General features: G+C 49.5%; 1 protein-coding gene across 8 annotated transcripts in view; it reads left to right on the top strand.

Annotated features, from left to right (window-relative positions):
- Positions 1-15,365, top strand: part of LOC310689271 (uncharacterized protein) — an 84,087-nt gene that overhangs the window by 48,117 nt on the left and 20,605 nt on the right. Inside the window, exons 2-3 of one of the 8 annotated variants that reach the window (XM_083466744.1) lie at positions 241-303; positions 1,794-1,948. The exons of 3 other annotated variants lie outside the window; for them this stretch is intronic. In XM_083466744.1, coding sequence (XP_083322870.1) covers positions 241-303; positions 1,794-1,948 — 218 coding nt within the window. Of the gene's footprint in view, positions 1-240; positions 304-1,465; positions 1,976-10,636; positions 10,675-11,117; positions 11,248-15,365 lie in introns of those variants that run through there. 4 more of the 8 variants (XM_083466742.1, XM_083466747.1, XM_083466743.1 and 1 more) reach the window with 4 other exon arrangements.

Below are 15,365 nucleotides of genomic sequence, written 5' to 3'. Positions count from 1 at the left end.
GAGTAATAAGCGTCTGCTGATATTTGAGTTACTGTCTCCATCCTGTTCGTGACGCCATTTAGGTCACCAAACCGTGGTAACTTTGTCTCACTGAAAGTCCTATAGCATGCAGAATATCACTTGTCTCTCCCAATTTCAAAACAACAAAGTTACCGCGGTTTGGTGACAGAAGTGGAGGGCAGGAGAAGGCAAGCTCCTCCATGGCTAAATTCCCTCCCTCCCATATATCCCTTCTTACAGGCAGAGAGGAGATTGCTTTCTTCTCCTTTGCAAAAGCTTCCTCGGTGTCCCTCCTGGAATCTGGTGAGTCTCCTCTCTTGTCCCCCTTAGAGTGTCCTGGGAAGAAGGGGGTCCCAGGGGTGCAGGGAGGGTGCATGGAGGTCCAGATCATGCCTGGTGGGGGGAGACCTCCAAGTCAGGAAGCAGAGGGTCCCCCCTTGTCCTCTCTGCCAAGCCAGGGAGGGGGTGAGTTCGCATGAGGTCTGCAGCTCTCTTCTTCCTTTGGATCCAGATGCTGCCTTCCTTTTTGGGGAGGGGGCTTTGGGTCAAGGAAAACTGGGCATGCAAAGAAACCCCCTTCAGATTGGGGGATAATTCACATTTGTTAACAGAGACTGTAGCCAGACGGGAACATTTGCACATGGGAGGAGCACAGGGAGAAGAAAACCCCTTCTGCATCTGCAGCAGCACAACCGGACCACTTCCTCTGTCCCAGATGCAACAACACATGTCTCTTCCCTATTCAGGCTAAACAAGTAGACAAACTAATGTGAAAGCAAATCCTCTATCCTCAGGAAATGCTAAACAAGGATAAAAGACTCCTTCTCCCAACCTTATGAGGAGGGATTATCAGTCACTGGGTGGCTTGTACTATTAACAGAGGACATGGAACACATAAAATCCTTTTTGGCTGACTGTAATAAAATTCTAACCATCCTGATAGGTACTTGTGAAACCTTCTGGAAAAATCTAGCAAAGCGTCTGTGGGTTTTGATAAACAAGAAATGGAAACTGGTGCAGTCTCAAAATAGGCTAGTTCTTTCAAGCTACCCTCAGCCTCTGGGAATCTTGTCACAAGAGGAGTGTAAAGCTCACCTCTGGAGTTTATAAAGGGTATACATGCCTGGTGTTCTTAAGAACACTACAGATTTAGGACATGTGGAAGATCTATACTTTGATGGCTTCCATGCCAGGGTGGGGGCCACATTTTGAGACTGGAGACTTGCAAAGGTTGTGTATAAACACAGACAATATCTAAGGAGGAGTGGTGTATTCATCTCATGATATTTCAAAAATGTGGCATCACCAGCTCCTCTGCTTCCACATACAGATTTGGTCCCCAGGCAACCCCTGACAGAGGCAAATAGGGCCACAACATCTGCCTGGCTTGCAGTGAGAGAGCTCAAAGAGTGTGAACTGGGCTCTCCATTCAAAGCACCTAGCATGGGGGCACCCACAGGTAATAGCTACGTCGATTTTCACATGCTCTGGGGTTGCAGTTTTCAGGATTGGGGACACGATGGTGACTGGTTTTGGCACCAAGTTCTGTCCATAAGCCCCACTGAGTTCAATGGGATCTACTCTCTGGTCACTACTGTGCAGACCATGCCAGCCTTCGGAAGTGGGGTGAGGAGCAAACAGGTGAAATTGGAACCACTGGAGATGTTTAGGAAAAGGGCTTCTGTTGGGAAGGGGCTGCCCCATTTGTGCTTCTTCAGGGGCAGGAGAATATCTAGGGCAGGAGAATCCCTGCAGGGCCTCTGAGGTTCCCTTTGCTTCTTCCTCTCTCCCAGGCTCCTCGACTCCTTAGGAAGGATGAAAGAGACGGATCCTGCAAAGCTAGCGAGGATGGAAGGGGGAAGATGGACGGTTGACCTGGTCAGGTTGTCTCCCGCATCCCTCCCCACAACCTCTGAGCGTTCCCTCTCAGGGACCTCCAAGAGATCTGGTGACGTGGATGGATGGAGCTGGAGAGGTATTGGGGCTTGTTCAGCTTGGGGGTGAGGGGAGGCAGACAGGCGGATGGAGATGGAGAAGGGTACCACCTTTTCAGGCTCCTCCACCTGCCTGCCTGAACCTCCACTGTTTGGAGGGAGACCAACAGCGTCTGGGATTCTAACATCCCCGCTGTGAACCCTGAATGGAGGGATATCAACTCTTTCCTCTGTGAATGTTCTTCATCTAGTCATGCCTTTTTAAACAGGGACCAGACTTGTCTGAAGCTCCAGGCCTTCTTCAATATTGGCTTCAGAGCTTTTAGGAAAGTTGAAATAACTTCTGTGAGGTCTGTTGTTTTGGCTTCTGTCTACATTTGACTGACCTCGGAGATGGAGTGGATTCCAGGATTGAGCCAAACAAAATCTATCCCAGATTAAAGCCAAGCAATATGTCAGTTAATACCAATAAACAAAGGCAGTGAAAACTATAGTAAGGCCTCACACCTAACTCTCTCCAATTCTTCCTCTATCACAAACTTTGTTCAATAACGGATGTGAACCATGTCGCCTTCACTCTGAGTGGGGTTTGGGTCCAGGACAGCGATGCAAAGTTTGCATGACTTACACTAACATGGCAGTGCATTGCTGGGGGGGGGGGGGTCAGGTGTTGGATTTGATGCTTCTGTGTCATCTGCGTCCCTGTCACGGTATGCTGGCAGTGTGGCCCCACCGGTTTCAAGAGAGTCAGGTGCCCCGCAGGTATGCAGAAATGCTGGGGGGGGGGTCAAAGATACCACACATCGTCAATGACATTAAGTTAGACTCCAGGGATGTCTGCTTGAGGCTGAAACAGAGCACTCTCAAGTCTCGCGGGAGGGGGGGGCTTTGTTCAATAATCTGGAGCGCCATTTCTTTCCGAGGCTCTAATTAGCTTCTCTTTTCATTGCAGATGGTGAAGAACTGGAAGGGAAGAACAAGGGGGACCAGAACAGAATCCACATAGCAGAGAAGTCATATAAATATTCAGAGTGTGGAGAGAACATCCGTCAGAGCTCCCAGTCCACCTCCCATCAAAGAAAGAGCTTCGTTAGGAGGGATAGCTTCACTTCACATGAAAGAACAAAGAGTAGGGAGTGCAGAGAATGTGGAAAGAGCTTCAGTCAGAGGGCCTATCTCACTTCCCATCAAAGAATTCATACCGGGGAGAAACCCTATAACTGCATGGAATGTGGAAAGAGCTTTAGTTACAGCCACCATCTGACTTCCCATCAAAGAATTCATACGGGGGAGAAACCCTATCATTGCTTGCAGTGTGGAAACAGCTTCAGCCGGAAGGATCATCTCACTTCCCATCAAAGAATTCATACGGGGGAGAAACCCTATCAGTGCTTTGAATGTGGAAAGAGCTTCAGAAAAAGTTCCCATCTCAGTTATCATCACAGAATTCATACAGGCGAGAAACCCTATCAGTGCTTCGAATGTGGGAAGAGTTTCAGTCGAAGCACCAATTTCACTTCCCATCAAAGAATTCATACAGGGGAGAAACCCTATCAGTGCTTTGAATGTGGGAAGAGCTTCAGTCAGGGGATCTATCTCACTTCCCATCAAAGAATTCACACTGAGGGACAACCAAAAAGGAAAAAAGGAAAAATTATTAAACAACCCTTACAAAACACAAGTGTATAAAAAAGAGAAGGGGGGAGAATAACTAAAAATACCCTTTATAACCTTTGTATCATATATATCATATCATTTATCAACCCATAGAAAGGCAGGCTCCCCCAGCTCTCCCCTGGATGCCCCCCTCTTTTCCCCGTCCCCCACCCTGAGAGATCCTTCCTTCCCTGCATTCCTTGCAGGTCCCTCCCCCCTCTTCCTGTTTTTGTTGTGTTTGTTTAGTCGTTTAGTCATGTCCGACTCTTCATGACCCCATGGACCAGAGCACACCAGGCACCTCGGTCTTCCACTGCCTCCCGCAGTTTGGTCAAAGTCATGCTGGTAGCTTCGAGAAACAGGTATCTTCCTGTTTTAGATAATTTTTAAACCTTTATTATACCGAAATTTTAAAAATACATACTATCATGGGAATTGGGGTTGCTTGTGTGTAAACCTCCACCTGCTCCAAACTGCATGAGGCGGTTGCGTTTTCCCCGGCTGAGCAGCCCCCCTTGAGCACGACTGCTTCAGTCGCTGGCAGAATCCGTCAGTGGGCGTTTCCTAAACTTCTTCCAACATAAGAATTCCTTCACGGACAACCTCCGTCTCACCTCTCTGCGCGGAAGCCTTCTGCGCAGAGTGGGCGTCCCCACCGGTGGTCCTCCACTCTCCTCACTGACCTCACTTGAAGAGTCTCGGAGCCTCCCCTCCGAAATGCTCTCAATCCCTTCTTTCTTCCTGGTGTCACCTTGGCTTTCTTCCCCAGCGTAAGCCCTCTCTACCCCTGTACTGGTTCCCTCTCCGGCATCATTGGGGAGCCTAGCCTCTCCACTCTGCTCCGATGTCAGTTTCCTGACACATACAATATAAAACATTACATTCAAACATTACAGATTATGAATACACAAAAAGTATAAATGAAAGAAAAGAGAGAAAGTAGAAGAATTGAAAATGATGTTATTTACGATAAAGAAAAGCCTTCCGACTATACTCATTGTACTATTTTGAACTTAAATTTTTTAGTTTCCTAAATCTTTGCCCCCACACACCTCACATTCTCCTTTTTGGTTCTAGTTTTCTCCAATATTTCCTTATATTAAAGGACTCATTCGATATACTGTTGTTACCTGCTCTGAGCCCGGCTTCGGCTGGGGTGGGCAGGATATAAATAAAATATTATTATTATCTGCCATAAAGCTTTTGTTATCACAGTAATCTTTAAGATATTCTTTGATTACTTTCCATTCTTTATTACCATCTTGTATTGTATTTCCTCTTACTGTTCTGGTTATCCTTGCTAATAATAATAATAATAATAATAATAATAATAATAATAATATATTATTTATACCCCGCCCATCTGGCTGGGTTTCCACAGCCACTCTGGGCGGCTTCCAACAAAACACTAAAATACAGTAACCTATTAAACATTAAAAGCTTCCCTAAAGAGGGCTGTCTTCAGATGTCTTCTAAAAGTTTGGTAGTTATTTTTCTCTTTGACATCTGGTGGGAGGGTGTTCCACAGGGCGGGTGCCACTACCAAGAAGGCCCTCTGCCTGGTTCAGGATATAAATAAATATTAATAATAATTATCATCATTATCTGCCATAAAGCTTTTGTTATCACAGTAATCTTTAAGATATTCTTTGATTACTTTCCATTCTTTATTAACATCTTGTATCGTATTTCCGCTTACTACTCTGGTTATCCTTGCTGCTAATAATAATAATAAATTATTTATACCCCGCCCATCTGGCTGGGTTTCCCCAGCCACTCTGGGCAGCTTCCAACAAAATACTAAAATACAATAACCTATTAAACATTAAAAGCTTCCCTAAGCAGGGCTGCCTTTAGATGTCTTCTAAAGGTTTGGTAGTTATTTTGCCACTACCAAGAAGCCCCTCTGGCTGGTTCCCTGTAACTTGGCTTCTCGCAGCGAGGGAACCGCCAGAAGGCCCTCGGCGCTGGACTTCAGTGTCCGGGCAGAACGATGGAGGTGGAGATGCTCCTTCAGGTATACTGGGCTGAGGCCGTTTAGGGCTTTAAAGGTCAGCACCAACACTTTGAATTGTGCTCTGAAACGTACTGGGAGCCAGTGTAGGTCTTTCAAGACCAGTGTTATGTGGTCTCGGCGGCCGCTCCCAATCACCAGTCTAGCTGCCGCATTCTGGATTAGTAGCAATTTCCGGGTCACCTTCAAAGGTAGCCCCACATAGAGCGCATTGCAGTAGTCCAAGCGAGAGATAACCAGAGCATGCACCACTCTGGCGAGACAGTCTGCAGGCGGGTAGGGTCTCATCCTGCGTACCAGATGGAGCTGATAAACAGCTGCCCTGGGCACAGAATTGACCTGTGCCTCCATGGACAGCTGTGAGTCCAAAATGACTCCCAGGCTGCGCAGCTGGTCCTTCAGGGGCACAGTTACCCCATTCAGTATCAGGGAGTCCTCCACACCCACCTGCCTCCTGTCCCCCCAAAACAGTACTTCTGTCTTGTCAGGATTCAACCTCAATCTGTTAGCCGCCATCCATCCTCCAACCACCTCCAGGCACTCACACAGGAACTTTACCGCCTTCACTGCTTCCAATTTGAAAGAGAGGTAGAGCTGGGTATCATCCGCTTACTGATGAACACCCAGCCCAAACCCCCTGATGATCTCTCCCAGCGGCTGCATGTAGATGTTGAAAAGCATGGGAGAGAGGACAGAACCCTGAGGTATCCCACAAGTGAGAGCCCAGGGGTCTGAACACTCATCCCCCACCACCACTTTTTGAACACGGCCCTGAACTGTAAGTATGCTGGCAATTTCGTTTGCCATTTGAGTTTTGAGGGGATGGTTTCGCTTTTCCAACTTTTCGCAATTAGAATCCTGGCAGCAGTTGTGGCATACATAAATAATGGTCTATTTGACTTCTTGATTTCCGTTGTCATGATTCCTAACAAAAAAGTCTCCGGGCTCTTGGAACGCGTGAATACTGGAAAACTGTCCTCCGCCTATGTGTGTCCTCCTTCATTCAAAATAAAGGAATCTTAATATAAAACATGGGGCTCAGGCCAGCAGCCAGTGGCAGAGCAGTCAAGCTCCCTCCCACGCTGCGGACAAAAAGCCGAAAAGGCCGCAACATGCCCAACCGAGGACGCCAAAAATGCCGCCTAGCCTGGCGGAGGGGCCAAATCTCTCCCCCGCCCCCCATCCAGGCAAAGCAAAGAAGGCCGGCTACTTACCTCAATCCAGCCGCCTGGACACGCTCCTGATCCTGGAAGGAAGAAGAGCAAAAGAGGCTTGAGCAACGGAGTCATCCTCTTTTCTTTTGGCCTTAGGCCCACCCCCAGCCGGCCGTCCATTGTCCTCCCTGGCCATGGGCAGGTCAAAGGCCGGATCAAGCAGGTAGGTGGCACCCGCCCAGGCGAGCCCCACTCGGTGCTGCAAACCCCGCCCACCTGTGGGGAAGGGAGGGTGGATATTCTGGGATGTGGTGCAAAACTTTTAAAAGTTAATGTCTCCCCATGCTCAGAGTTCATGCTGCTATTTGAACCTGTTGCGCAACAATAAAGGATCTAAGTCTACTGACTGCTGTTTTGCTCCAAATTACTTGGCTGGAATTTCCTTCTTTTACTGACCACATGGACCAGTGGGGGACTTGTATCCCAACGAGCTGGGCTGCTGAGTAGTCTCTCAACCCAGAGTTTTCTTTCACAGAGGCCATATAAAGTTCCTTTCCCCATTTGTCAGGAGCCTGATCTCCACTTGGGGTTCCTCCTTCCGCACCCCAAGGTTCCTCCAAGGCCTTGGGAAAGGAAACTGATGCAGGCTCTGGTTGCTGCCCAGAGCCCTGCAGGGGATTCAGGCTGGGGGGGGCCTGTCTCTTCCTCTGGCCATTGCAGCCCCCAGGAAGCCTTGGAAGAAAGGCAGGAGACCCTCAGCAGACAACAGCCAAGCTTGTTTCTTCTCCAAAATGGCTTCCTCTTCTGAAGCCGCTTGCCTGGCCGCTTCCAATGGAGAGGCCTCCTCTGTTGGGCAAACATGGCAAGGAAAGAGGCCGCCCTGCGGAGGCAAAGCCATCATGGCAGGAAGGCTGCTGTGGATACCCCGTGAGTGCTGGCACCCAAAGGTGCCACCCTCCTTCAGCCAGGAGGAGAAACCCCAAGACCGTGGGACCCATGTGGCCCACAGGGGAGCCATGGCATCTCTGGGAGCGGCTGGGGCCTCCAAAAGATACAACATGGTGTTCCTGCCTATTTCAGAAAAGGGCGGGAAATGCCATATCCTGGCCCTGCCGCCTCTGTGGGCTCCTCCTGGCCATGGGGGGGGAGACCCAGCTGACCCCCAAACAATGGGGGAAAGAGGAACAGGAAGAGAATGAAGGAGAAATGAAGAAGAAGCTGGGAGGGAGAGCAGCCAAGACTCAGGAGGAAAACTCCCTCAGGAAAGTGGGTGAAGATTCAGATGTCTCTGTGAAAGGAGTCACAGCACTGCACGTACAAAGACCCCCCAGCTCATGCTGGAAAGAGGGAGTGCACATTCCAGTTCACATTCCTTTAGTTGGAACACCAGCAGGGAAAAGCGCCTCTGAGGGAGTCTTCCCACTTGTCATGTCCAACATCTGCTTTGTCTCATCTGTAGTGTCTCCAGCAACTCAGGTTCAGGGGCGCCGACTTATAAAAAATATTGGGGGAGCCCGCGAAAGCTCATGAATAATTAATAAGCTCATGAATATGCAAATAAAGTGGCGCCGCCTCCTCGTGAGCTAATAGGGGAGAGCGTGCTGCGCCTATTAATCAGCTCCGAAGGAAATTGGGTGGAGCTTTTGCTCGGGAGGGAGGGCAGGAGGCATGCAGCCCGACCCTGTGCATTTTGGGCTGGGGGAGGGGCGGCGATGGCGCTCTGCTGGAGGGGCGCCCGAGATTATTGGGGGGGCGGAGCCCCCCCAAACGAATTTTTGAGGGGGCTCGGGCCCCCTCAGGCCCCATGGAGTCGGCGCCTTTGCTCAGGTTGTGAGACATGAAACAACTCAGGTTGTCAAGATCCACCATTCCCCGAAGGGACCCCCTTCTTTTGCTTTTGGAAGCAGAGGTTGAAAGAGAACCTCCGTCTTTGAAGGCAGGCATGGTCGCTTCTTTTCTCCAAGGCCTTCCACCATGAGAGGAACGCAATGGGGTTGTGAGGGGGGAGAGAGACGAGAGACCCCCCTGCCGCCCCCTTGTCTGAGAGCCCCCCTTTCTGCTCCCCTCACAAGAGGGTCCCCGTTGTGTCTCTGAGGGGCAAGAGAGGAGGAGCCCCTCCCCCCGCTCCTTCCTCCCCTCAGCGGCTCTGAGGGAAACGACTTTTCCCGCCTTTCGAAATCGGAGCCTCGCCTCCGTTTTAGGCGCCAAGGAGGCCGGTTCCTGGCAGGCCAGGCTGCAGTATCCCTGGGCTCCCTCGCTTATCGGGGGATTTCTTCTAATTCGCCCTCATTTCTCTTCATATCTCTCGCTTTTCAAGCTTCTCTCTCTCTAGAAAGGCTGTATAAACAACCCCTTCGCCACTGCCTGCATCCCTCCCAGCATTTAAAAGTCCGACTTCTTTTCATTTGCTGCGTATAATGCTGACACCAGGACTTTTATTCCTTCCTGGCAATGTCTTTTTTCGATTTATCTGAAGGTATAAATTACTGGCCTCAAGCTTTACTGATTAACCATTTTCCACGGGTCCTTTTTATGTGGGTCTCCTGCAAGCTTATTAAATCTCATTCCTGCTTTCTTAATACATGTGTTATCTTATGCCTTTCGGATTTCAAATTTAGTCCATCACATTCCAGGTTAGAAATTTATAAGCCATATTTAAGAAACCCGAGTCTGTCTTTTCGCAAAGAAAACAATGAAGGAAGGTGAGGACAGGTGACCTCGCCTAGGCCCGTAGTCACCCCCCCCCAAGCAGGCTCAAAGCTTCTCAAAGCTTCTCAAAATCATTTTCTCAGCCGCTAAGCATCAGAAACATTCCGCTTGCTGTAACAAAAAGATTGCAACAAGGTAGAGAACAGAGCCCATGGTCTTCTCAGGCCTTTCTCAGAACCACATTGCAACTTGCTTTCTCTCCGGGAACCATGCCAAAGCACAAGAATGAAACAACGGGAACACTCTGAAAACCCCATCAACCCCCTTTCCTGCCAAGAGTCCACAATAGTTCCAAGACAGCTTTCTGTACATGCTCAGAGGAACCTCAACATGGGGCAGGACTCCTGAGGGAGGAGAAAGGAGGAGGGAACTGGAAAGGGGTAGATATGATTGTGCACATGATTGTGAACTCATGCATGCTTTTTGTGACTTATCACACTTGCTCCTTCTACCAGTTCATGGATGGTAGAAATAAAAGCCTTTTTCTCCAAAACTATTCCTTGAGTGTCTGTTGACTCCCACTTCCCTTTCCCAGGCGCAATATTTTTCCCACCCGAGGGCAAAGCCTCATAAGGCTACAACAGCACAAGTCCAGCCCCAATAATTCCGACTTGCTCTTCTTCATGAGATTCCACCTGTGCAGGATCTCCCAGCTCCTTCTATTTCTTCCTCCAGAATTCCTCCGCTTTCAGAATCATAACTGTCAACTTTTCCCTTTTCTTGCGAGGAATCCTATTCGGAATAAGGGAATTCCCCTTAAAAAAGGGAAACGTTGGCAGCCATGTTCAGAATCCACACACACTTTTCTTTCTTGGCTTTCCAAGTGAAGCAGATCCCTTCAGGAAACTCCCAGCAAAAGGGACCCTATTGCATCACCTGCAGTTACACGCAGGGGTTTGTGAACCCTTGTATGTGTGAATGCACTTATCCCTGTGCATCTATAAGAGCACGGCATTAATTTCGTGAGATCCGCACACTGATCCCATCACTTTTGGAAGCACTGCTGTGCAGCCCCACCCGAGGCTGGCTTACTCAGAAGTAAGTCCTACTCTCCGATGCAGGCAGGCATGGTCATTTCTTTTCTCTTCCACATCTGCCCCCCCCCCTTGAGTCTCCCCCACCCAAAGGATCGCGTGGGCGTTTCATTCCTTGCATGGGACACTTTCTCCTCTCTTTTTCCTGGGATGAAAAGCGGCTGCAGAAGCAGGTAAATCCGCTTGGCGGGGGGAAGAGATCATTTTCGGGAGGGGGGGGAATCTCCTGGCCGGGAAGCCGCCCCCTCCTTCCTCCCCCCCCACTTCCTGAGCTGGGGGGTTTTCCCCCCGGGGGGGTGTCTTGATGGAGCCATCTCTGAGCCCAAGACACCTCCTGCCACTGCGCAGACCTTCGCCTCTTCTCCATCCCAGCCTTTCCTAGGGATCCTGGAGCCTCTATTTTGGGGGAGGGGCAGAGCCAAGGTAACCCCCCCCCCCATGGCCACCCCCGCCTCCCTTGCTGTTGGTCTGCTTCGATGGGGGCTCCAGGAGTCCTTGGCACAGAGTCCTTGGCACAGAGGGAGGGAAGGGGGCAGCTCCTGGAGCGCAGGCGCAGAAGCAGGAGAAACTGCAGCAGCCAGGGAGAGGGAGAGGCGGGCTCGGTGCCCTCGGCTTGGCAAGGGTTAAAAGGAGCCGAGCTGGATTCCTAGAGGGCACCGGAAGTGAAGGACCTCCCTGGCCCAGTTCCCTTCCTGCCAGCCGCGAGGAGGCGGCTTTCTTCTCTCGCCTGGGCCCAAGCTTCCTGGGTGAGTCTCCTCTCTCTTCCCCCGGAGGGTGCCGTGGGGAGAAGGGGGTCCCAGGGGGCAGGGAGGGGCATGGGGGTCCCTGCTCGGTGGGGGGAGACCCCCAAGTCAGGGCAGAAGAAGGCAAAGGAGGCGCAGAAATGGCAGGCAGGCGTCGCCCCAGGAGTTGGGGGGAGAGGGGCGGGGAGGGGGAGGGGGAGGGGGAGAGGGGCCGAAAGAAGCCGGGGAAGGAAGGTGGGGCGCCGGGGGGGGAGGGAGGCGCTCCCCTCCTAGCCTGGAGGTCATCAAGTACCTTTGGCTGCTTCGTTCCTGTGCTTCAGGTAGAGTTGCACCTTTGGTGGGGCAAAATACAGGTGTGGGTGTGTGGGGGGTGTAACTGGGGGGCTACAGATTCCTTGACCTGGTGCAGAAATCCCTTCAAAGCAATCCGTTCTTGTTGTTGTTTAGTCATGTCCGCCTCTTCGTGACCCCCTGGAGCAGAGCACGCCAGGCCCTCCTGTCTTCCACTGCCCCCCACAATTTGGTCAAACTCATGCTAGTCTCTTCGAGAACACTGTCCCACCATCTCGTCCTCTGTCGTCCCTTCTCCTTGTGCCCTCCATCTTTCCCAACATCAGGGTCTTTTCCAGGGAGGCTTCTCTTCTCCTGAGGTGGCCAAAGTCTTGGAGCCTCAGCTTCAGGATCTGTCCTTCCACTGAGCACTCAGGGCTGATTTCCTTCAGAATGGAAAGGTTTGATCTTCTTGCAGTCCATGGGACTCTGCACCATAATTCAAATGCAATGCAATGCAATCCATTGCAATGATCCAATGGAAGCTCACAGTCACTGCAAACATTCCAGCAACAATATTGACAGGAAATCCTCCTGACCTGCTGGATTTCTGCCTGCCAGAATGATGTAGAAACGAAGGCCAAAAAGTGGGGAGGGGGGATGGTGGGAGAGAGAGCAACAAAGCGTGCTTCTCTTCCTCATAGATTGGCATACCCCAGAGCACCGAGGTCCATTTGGTTCCTGTTGGGATACTGCCAGGGAGATGAAGTCCATAGCCCCCAAGGCGGCTGCCGGACGATCCATCGATCTCCCTTAGTCACGCAGTATGAGCTATTAGCGACACGAGTTTCCTGGAAATACCTTGCCACATTGCAGGGCTCATGCACACTCTTATCAGCAGTATTCACACAGTGAAAGATGCACGTCAGGAGAGCATATTTACAGGCTTTATTCAGCGTTGATCAGAAGAAAGAAAAGACATGACCGTCTGCTTCAGTGTTCAAGCAGAGAGAGAAAACGAAAGCAATAGCAAACATAAACATCCTGTGAACAGGAAATACGCAGGCTGTGACACAAACATCCTGCTCCCTTTTAAGGTGGAACGGAAATATCCTAACAGTTCCACCATGAAATATTTGAGGCCCCCACCCCCTTAATGGGCATTGCCATTCAACTGGTGTGTGCACGCTGCATCTTGTGATCAGCTTTGCAGGGTGGGGCTTACTTGGGTCCATGGGCGTCCGATGGGGAGAATTAAATCCTTAATTAAATGAGATTCTGCCCCTTAACATAAATCCTGGCTATGCCCGATGCCTGCTCCCTCCTAATGTTTTATTCAAGTTGGCACCCCTGATTGACTGTAGCTGTTCACTGCTACTATTATTATTGTTGTTGTTGTTGTGATTGTTAAATTTCTATCCTGCCCTTCATCCAAAGTTTACAGGGCGATTCACAACATAAACATGCAAAATTAGAACACCAAACGCATAATGAAACAAAGGCAAAGGCAAACCAATGATCTCTCCACCCACAAACATATTTCAAAGGCCATAGAATGCTAACCAACCAAAGGCCCAGTTATAGAAAAAGGTTTTTGCCTGGCACCTCAAGATGTCAGGAAGGGGCCAGGCGAGCCTCTCTTGGGAGAGCTTCCCCCGAATGGGGAGCCACTGCAGAAAAGGTTCGTTTTTGTGTTGCCACCACCCAGACCTCTCATGGAGAAGGCACACAGAGAAGAGGCTGGATGGCCATCAGTCAGGGATGGTCTAGTTGAGACTGCTGCATTGCCCCCAGGGGGTTGGCTAGATGACCCTCAGGGGTCCCTTCCTACTCTACAACTCTCTGGCGCAGGTTTGTGAAGATTTTTAGGTACAAGTTGGATGCAGGGCGTGCATAGGATTGTAGCCCATCTTATGCACCGTCGGCTCAGGAATACGTCCCGCTGATCATGATGAGACTCCCAGGCTGTGCCGTCCTGCTTTTTAAATAAGTGTTTTCCTTTTCAGATAATACAGAGCATGGTGAAATCCCAATAAATAGTGCCTTTGCTAGACTCTTTTCAGGCACCTGCGAAAAGCAGTCTTGTTTAGGCAAGCTTACTCAGATGTTTGGGAAGCTGAAGGAATTTTAATCTGTTTTAATACTTTAGCTTTTGTATGTTTTAAAGTAGGGTTGTTCATTTTTCTTGATTTTACTGCTGTCATTTTTTGTTTTGTTTTATGTTTTGGTAAACAGTTTTGCAGGTTTTTAAAAATAAACTTTATTAAATAAACAATAAATATAAATGAAATAACAGAAGCCAAAACACAACCCATCCTGTAGATTTAAGTATCTGTCCCCAGTGGCCTACTTGTTATCAGAGGCCCAGAATCCACATTCCTTTGTAAGAAAATATGAAATAAAGTCAAAACAAAATCAACGGGGGGGGGGGGGGGAGTTACAAGAAATTTTCCGCACCAGCTAACACCTGACCTTGCTACGCCACTGCATGGGGGCATGCAAAGAAACCCCCTTCAGATTGAGGGATAAGTCACATTTCTAAACAGGCTGTAGCCAGACGGGAACATTTGCACATGGGAGGAGCACAGGGAGAAGAAAAGCCCTTCTGCATCTGCAGCAGCACAACTGGGCCACTTCCTCTGTCCCAGATGCAACAAAACATGTCTCTCCCCTATTCAGGCTAAACAAGTAGACAAACTAATGTGAAAACAGATTTATCCTCAGGAAATCCTAAACAAGGATAAAAGACTCCTTCTCCCAACCTTCTGGGATTATCAGTCATTGGGTGGCTTGTACTATTAACAGAGGACATGGAACACATAAAATCCTTTTTGGCTATCTGTAATAAAATTCTAACCATCTTGAAAGGTACTTGTAAAACCTTCTGGAAAAATCTAGCAGAGCATCTGTGGGTTTTGATAAAAAAGAAATGGAAATTGGTGCAGTCTCAAAAGAGGCTAGTTTTATCAAGCTACCCTCAGCCTTTGGGAATCTTGTCACAAGAGGAGTGTAAAGCTCACCTCTGGAGTTTATAAAGGGTATACATGCCTGGTGTTCTTAAGAACACTACAGATTTAGGACATGTGGAAGATCTATACTTTGATGGCTTCCATGCCAGGGTGGGGGCCACATTTTGAGGCTGGAGACTTGCGAAGGTTGTGTATAAACACAGACAATATCTAAGGAGGAGTGGTGTATTCGTCTCATGATATTTCAGAAATGTGGCATCACCAGCTCCTCTGCTTCCACATACAGATTTGGTCCCTAGGGAACCCCTGACAGAGGCAAATAGGGCCACAACATCTGCCTGGCTTGCAGTGAGAGAGCTCAAAGAGTGTGAACTGGGCTCTCCATTCAAAGCACCTAGCATGGGGGCACCCACATGTAATAGCTACTTGTCTACTTTCTGCCCATGCTCTGGGGTTGCAGTTTTCAGGATTGGGGACAGGGCGCCACTGGTTTTGCCACCAAGTTCTGTCCAAAAGCCCCACTGAGTTCAGTGGGATATGTGAGAGAGTATAGGCCCATACCCCAGAACGAACCTAAGGATTAGGTTGTTCATAAGAAGAGGAGGGAGTGAGGGAGAGGGAAGGGTTAATCTCAATAATATCAGGACCCAAGCCAACTGCTGCAGTTGTGGTTAAGCAGCTAGCAGCAGCTGTGGTTAAAACCACAATTGCTTCAGCTATGTAGGCCAGAAGCTGTTTCCTGCTTCATGCTTCTTGCTTCAGTAATGCAAGAGAAGAAGAACACACATACAAGGGAGGGAGGGGAGCTTAGCTAGCCATATAGCCATATGCCATATAAGGTAATAAGTTGTAACCTTGCGAGCTGATTGGGGAGACGAATGC

The sequence above is a fragment of the Podarcis liolepis genome, assembly GCF_965112155.1.
Source record: "Podarcis liolepis genome assembly, chromosome: 12".
NCBI lineage: Eukaryota > Metazoa > Chordata > Lepidosauria > Squamata > Lacertidae > Podarcis > Podarcis liolepis.
Note: the sequence above shows the minus strand (reverse complement) of the source record. Positions and strands in the feature narration are given on the sequence as shown.